Source organism: Pipistrellus kuhlii, unplaced genomic scaffold, assembly GCF_014108245.1.
Source record: "Pipistrellus kuhlii isolate mPipKuh1 unplaced genomic scaffold, mPipKuh1.p scaffold_m20_p_55, whole genome shotgun sequence".
Taxonomy (NCBI): domain Eukaryota; kingdom Metazoa; phylum Chordata; class Mammalia; order Chiroptera; family Vespertilionidae; genus Pipistrellus; species Pipistrellus kuhlii.
In genome coordinates this window covers 1,711,736-1,717,735 of record NW_023425557.1, presented here as the reverse complement: position 1 = coordinate 1,717,735, position 6,000 = coordinate 1,711,736, and the positions used below count along the sequence as shown (strand labels likewise).

Sequence of the window (6,000 nt, the reverse complement as noted above, 5' to 3'; positions counted from 1 at the left end):
TGGTACTTCACCCAAGTGGAGCCAATCACAATAGACCATCCAACAAGTCAGTTTGATTGATCTGTAGATGGGCCAATCACACTCTTTCCCTGGGATTTTTGGCCTTGGGGCCCAAGGCTGGTTGATGTGAGCTTTGCAGCTGCTGGGTGCAATGTGGTGTGGAGAATGCTGACCCCAGAGAAACATGGTGACTGGCAGGTAAGAGAAGGTATAATGGCAGTGTCCCGGAAGCCCTCAAGTTCTTGGTTCAATGCCCCTGAAGCCCAGAGGCATTTACTTGTTTATTTGAGGGTCAACTGAGTTCTCTTTTGGCCTAAGTTAGAGCAAGCTTGGTTTCTGTCACTTGTATACAATAAAGACCTAAGTAATAACGGTTGGTCATCAAACACCGTAATCCATGCACACACACACACATCCCTCATTCACTCAGGCCTCTAGACACACTCAATCCATGACACGCCACCTCAGTGCACATGTATTTATTTCTGAATGATATAAAAGAATAAACTTAAAAAAACACCCCAAACCCAGCACCCTAATGGCTTCCCCCAAACAATGTGACCCCTCTTCCCACCCTGATAAATAGAGACTTCCGTCTGTTGGTCCACCCTCCCACCACCATAACCCTCTCTGCTATAGACATACTCTGGGTATATATTACTCTACTCGGCAATAGACATCTCCCGAAAATAGAATTCCAGCCCTGCCACCTGGCTCTCCCTTCGGCCCCATGTCTCCGGGACCCCTCCCCACCCACTTCAGACCACCCGCCACTGCAGTATGCCGGTGTCCTTGCCCCCCGTGGTCAGGGCCATGCTGTCATCCCACAGGAAGGCCACGTTGGTCACGTGGCTGCTGTGTCCACCGTATTTGTGGCTGTGGGCCTGTGAGAGGGGGGAAAGGTCAAAGGTCAAACCCTCTTCTCTTCTGCTTAGTAACACCCGCCCCCTAAGAACCAGGGCGACCGATCTGATTCCTTCAACAGTCCAACAGCGGCCACAACCATGAGTGTGCCCGAGGGGGAGGCTGTTCTGCATGACCGAATGTGAGACACAGACAGATGCCATGTCCGGACCTTAATCCAAACAAACCAGGTGTAGAAGGCCATTTGGGGGGAAATTAGGAAAATCTGGATACATGTGTAATACAGGGTATTAGATCATATTAAAAATTTATGTTAACCAGTGGGTCTGAGCATAGATTTGTGAATATGCACAAATAATCTTTATTTTTGAGCTATAAATGCTCATTTGAGAGGTAGAAAGGTCATATATGGTTTTTCTTTTTTTTAAGTACAGAGAGTTAAAAAAAAGAAGAGGAAGAAGAAAAAGAACGCCAAATATGGTTAACAGCTGAACATGAGTAATAGGTACAGAAGGGCCAGGACCGGTTTGGCTCAGTGGATAGAGCGTCGGCTTGGGGACTGAAGGGTCCCGGGTTCGATTCCGGTCAAGGGCATGTTCCTTGGTTGCGGGCACATCCCCAGTAGGGGGTGTGCAGGAGGCAGCTGGTCGATGTTTCTCTCTCATGGACATTTCTAGCTCTCTATCCCTCTCCCTTCCTCTCTGTAAAAAAATCAATAAAATATATTAAAAAAACAAAAAGAATGTCAGCTCCATGACCTCATCTGACTCGTTTTCTGCTATATCTATCCCCGGTTCCAGGCACAGAGCAGGTGCTCAGTAAACATTTGTTGAGTTAATAAGGATAAAAGATCTCAAAACTGCAGATGCTCAGAGATTTAGCACTCCGGACTCAGAAATCCATCAACCGTCAGGTTAAGGAAGGCCCTTGGGGTTAAGCCCACTACCCTTCTTACACAGCTGGGGAAACTGAGGCCCAGGGAGGGCTGGTGGTGGACCAGGGCTGCCTCCATCTTGCCCCCATTGTTGCTTGTTACCTAAGGTGACCAGATCATCCCGATTTTTAACAATTTTGGGGGGGAAATCGGGACTTTTTTAAAACGCCGCGGGATGCGGGAAAACTTGTTAAAAATCGGGACTGTCCCGCCAAAAGTGGGACTCTCTGGTCACCTTATATCATCTCTACCCTGCCAGGCCCCCAGCGGGACTCACGCGAGGCTGACAACAGGGGTAGCTGAACAGGTGGACTTTGCCGAAGTCATCAGCTGAAGCCAGCAGTTTCCCGTCGTGGGAGCGCGCCACGGCGTTGATGTCGGTGCCATCCGCTCCCTCGGACCAGATCCCTGTGCGCAGGATTGGGGGGGGGGGTTTGATGGTAAGATGTCAGCAGGAGCCAGGTATCCCCCCAAGGGGTCCCGGCCCCAGTCTCCGCCCCTGCCTTTCACTTAGCCTGTCTCGAGCCAGGGATGGGAATCAGAATGATCTTTCGGAAATGCGGATCTGACCCTGTCCCCCCAGCGCTCAAAATCTTTGTAGCTCCCTGGTGGCCTCAGGAGAAAGCCCAGGCTTCTGACCGTGATCCCCCAAGCTCCGCCTGGCCTGGTCCCCCCGCCGCTCCGGCCTAGACCTCACCAGTGCTCCCTTAGAACTCTGCGATGGTTTAGCCTTCTTGCATTTCCCCACATTCCAAGCTCTGTGTCACCTCTGGGCTTCAGTACCTGCTATTATGCCCTTTGCCTAGAGCAGGCATGTCAAACTCGTGGCCCGCGGGCCACATGCCTCGTTTATTTGGCCCTCCCCTTAGCCTCTGAGTTTGACATGCTTGGCCTAGAGACGTCTTCACTGTGCTGGGATATCTCATCCTCCATATTAGATGCCCCTTCCTCCAGGAAGTCCTCCCTGACTCCATCACAGACAGGACAGACACCACCACTGGGCTTCCTTATCCCAGCCCAGTCTACTTTGGGTTGTCCAGAGACAGGTCTGTCTCCCCCACTGGATTATAAACCCCATGATACTCAGGCTGGGGTTACTGTAGTCACCACTGTGTCCCACAGAGGTGCTCAGAAAGTAGTTAACTGCATTAATTAACTAACTAATTAATTAATGCATTAACTACATTAATGCCTGAATAAAGGAGTGGCTGGGGCCTGAGCAGTATAATTCTCTCTGGACCAGGTGCCACCACCCATGAGGTCTCCTTATTAATTAATTAGTTAATTAATGCATTAACTACATTAATGCCCGAATAAAAGAGTGGCTGGGGCCTGGGCAGTATGATTCTCTCTGGACCAGGTGCCACCACCCATGTGGTCTCATTATTGCATTCCAGGTCCAGGCGGCCTCAGCAGTCATATCCCCCCTCCCCCTCCTAGAACACAGACACTGCCCATCGGTGTAAACGAGTGAGTTAACCAACAGAAAAAGACGGTGGAAGCCACCGGACAGGGGTGTTTCTCCAAACGCCCGTGTTCCGTGAAACCCTCCCCGTGGCGGACCTTACCGAACACCCCAAAGCCCAGGACGCAGGTAGCCGTGGCCCATTCTGTGTTCCTCACGGTCTCTGCACTGGTGATCTGCTTGCAGGCCGCCGCGTCCCCTGGGGCGGGACATGGGGGGAGGGGTTCGGAGCTGAAGGAACGACTGACCGAACCCACCCATTTCACAGATGGGCACTGAGGTCCCAGACAGGAGGCCAGGGTCCCGGGCCTTCTTCCCCTCTCTGGTCTGGCCACGGGGGCTGGATTCTGGGTGCTGACACCCCCAAGAAGGCCTGAGCAGGGGCATGTGCTTAGAAACCTGTACCCTCCCCATTCAACCAGAAAGAGGATTGTGGGGTCTACCGGGAAGGCAATCAGAAAGCAGGAGAACAACCAATCAGAACAGCCCCTAAACACCACAGTGAGAGGAGAGAGGCTGAAGAAGCCCAGGCCTCTCTCCCCTCCCAGAGCTCAGGGGAGGCCATGCGAACCCCACAACGCCAAGGAGCAGGCTGAGGGAGGGAGGAGCGCCTGCGGGCCTCAGAGAACTCACAGTACAGAATCTCATAGTCCCCGGAGTTGGTGACAAAGCAGCTGCTGTCCCGGGCCCAGTCCAGGTGGGTGATGAAGCTGGAGTGGCCCTGCGGGGAGGCGAGGGGCGGAGTCAGAGCTGGAGGGGGCGGGGTCAGGACAGGAAGGATGGCCGGCCAAATACAGAGGCACAGGGAGCACACAAAGGGGCGTGGGGGCGGGGCCGGACCCCAGGGGGCGGGGCCAGACTCCCGTGGGGGCGGGGCCAGACAAAAAGGGCTTCAAACACAAGGGGCGTTCACGACGTGTGGGCGGAGCTGGACACAGAGGGGTGGGCTGTGAATGCGGGGGGCTACCGGGCTGCACACAGAGGGGGCTCAGGACGTGAGGGCGGGGCTACGAGGGGGGCTCAGGATGTGGGGGGGGCAGGGCTACACAAAGGGGCGGGCTTAGACCACGATGGGGGGGGGTGTGTGGGCGGGGCTAAGGCTCCCGGAGGTGTTCAGGGCGGTCAGTTGAAGGCTGAGGCTGTGCTCCCTTGAGGTAGAAAATCGGTTAATCCTGCACCCCCTAGACGGGGTGGCGGCGCGGGCCGGGGCCACTGCCCACTCACCGAGCACTTGCCCAGGCGGCTGACCTTGCGGCCGCCCTGGTCCACCGTGTACACGTACACCAAGTTGTCGTGGGAGCCCACGGCCAGGTACGCCCCGTCTGGGGGAGGGGGAGGGGGCTATGAGGAGGCACCCCGGCCCCGCCCCCTCCTCGCTCAGATTCAGCCCCGCCCACTCTCCCAGATTCCCAGCTCCATCCCAGCTCCAGTCCTAGGCCTTGCAGCCAGGCCCGGCCCCGCAGGCCCCACCCCTTGGCCCTCAGTCCCTAGGCCTTGCCGTGCCTCGCCAAGGTCCAGGCCCTGCCCCTCACCTGGGGAGAAGCTGACCACGGAGATCTGTTCATTGCCGTCCGTGTGGATAGCCACCAGGTCATTGGTCTCCGTGTCCAGCAGCAACCATCTTAAAGGAGAAGGCATGGGAGTGGAGGAGGAGGAGGAGGAAGAGGAGGAGGAGGAGATGCGCTGATCTGGTAGGAGGGGGGCCATCTGTGGGGCCTGAGGGGCTCCAGAGAGATTTGGGAGGAAGGCTGACTTCGGGTGAGTGTTGGGAGATCACGTCTTGCTTGGTAAACAGTTGGTACCTAACTAATGTTCTCGGTGGACTCTGAGACAGTGGGGAGTGGGGACCAAGGGACGGTTCGGGGAGAGGAGAGCAGAGAAGCCCCTCCCCAAACGCCCAACGCAGCTTTACCTGCCAGTCACTGTGCCCACAGCCAAGATGGAGCCACTGGGGTGGAAGCCAGCAGAGCGGGCAGGGTCCTGGGAGGGAGAAGAGGCGGCTCAGAGCTGCTCCTGTCCATGGGCCACTCCCCGGCCTCAGAGCCAGGTCGCAGCCAGGCAACGAGGCTCTCCCCGCCTCTGCTGCCCTCCAGGGCCCATGGCCTCAGGCACTGAGGTCGCTCCCCTTTCCTCCGACAAGCCACCTCGAGCAAAAGCATTCCTCCTGTCCCTGCGGCTCCCTTTTCACCTGAATTCCCACAGCTCGACTCACCCAAGATGATGTGCTTGGGTAATTTTCTAGAATGAGGCGACTGAGACAAAGGTATCTGTGTTTCTAAGAGTTTTGATACAACCTGGCCGGCGCGGCTCAGTGATTGAGCATCGACCTATGAACCGGCTCAGAGATTGAGCATCGACCTATGAACCAGGAGATCACAGTTCAATTCTCGGTCAGGGCACATGCCTTGGTTTTGGACTCAATCACCAGTGAGGGGGGTGTGCAGGAGGCAGCCAATGGATAATCCTCTCATCATTGATGTTTCTCTCTCTTTCCCTTTCTCTCCGAAATCAATTTAAAAACAAACTTTTTTTTTTTAAAAAAAAAGGAGTTTTGATATACACTGAGTGGCCAGGTTACTATGATCTCTGAACACATAATAATCTGGCCACTCAGTAAATATATTAGAGGCCCAGTCCATGAATTCCTGCATGGGTGGGGTCTGGCCAGTCTGGCCAGGGGGACGGGACATGGGCGGTTGGCCAGCCTGCCTGCTGGTCTAACTCCTGGTTGAGCGGA

General features: G+C 55.3%; 1 protein-coding gene across 1 annotated transcript in view; it reads right to left on the bottom strand.

Annotated features, from left to right (window-relative positions):
- Nucleotides 1-463: 463 nt before the first annotated feature.
- Nucleotides 464-6,000, bottom strand: part of EML2 (EMAP like 2) — a 28,307-nt gene continuing 22,770 nt past the window's right edge. Inside the window, 7 exon segments of the mRNA XM_036416422.2 lie at nucleotides 464-884; nucleotides 2,076-2,206; nucleotides 3,367-3,462; nucleotides 3,897-3,984; nucleotides 4,488-4,585; nucleotides 4,796-4,884; nucleotides 5,176-5,243. Coding sequence (XP_036272315.2) covers nucleotides 759-884; nucleotides 2,076-2,206; nucleotides 3,367-3,462; nucleotides 3,897-3,984; nucleotides 4,488-4,585; nucleotides 4,796-4,884; nucleotides 5,176-5,243 — 696 coding nt within the window. The 3' untranslated portion in view covers nucleotides 464-758.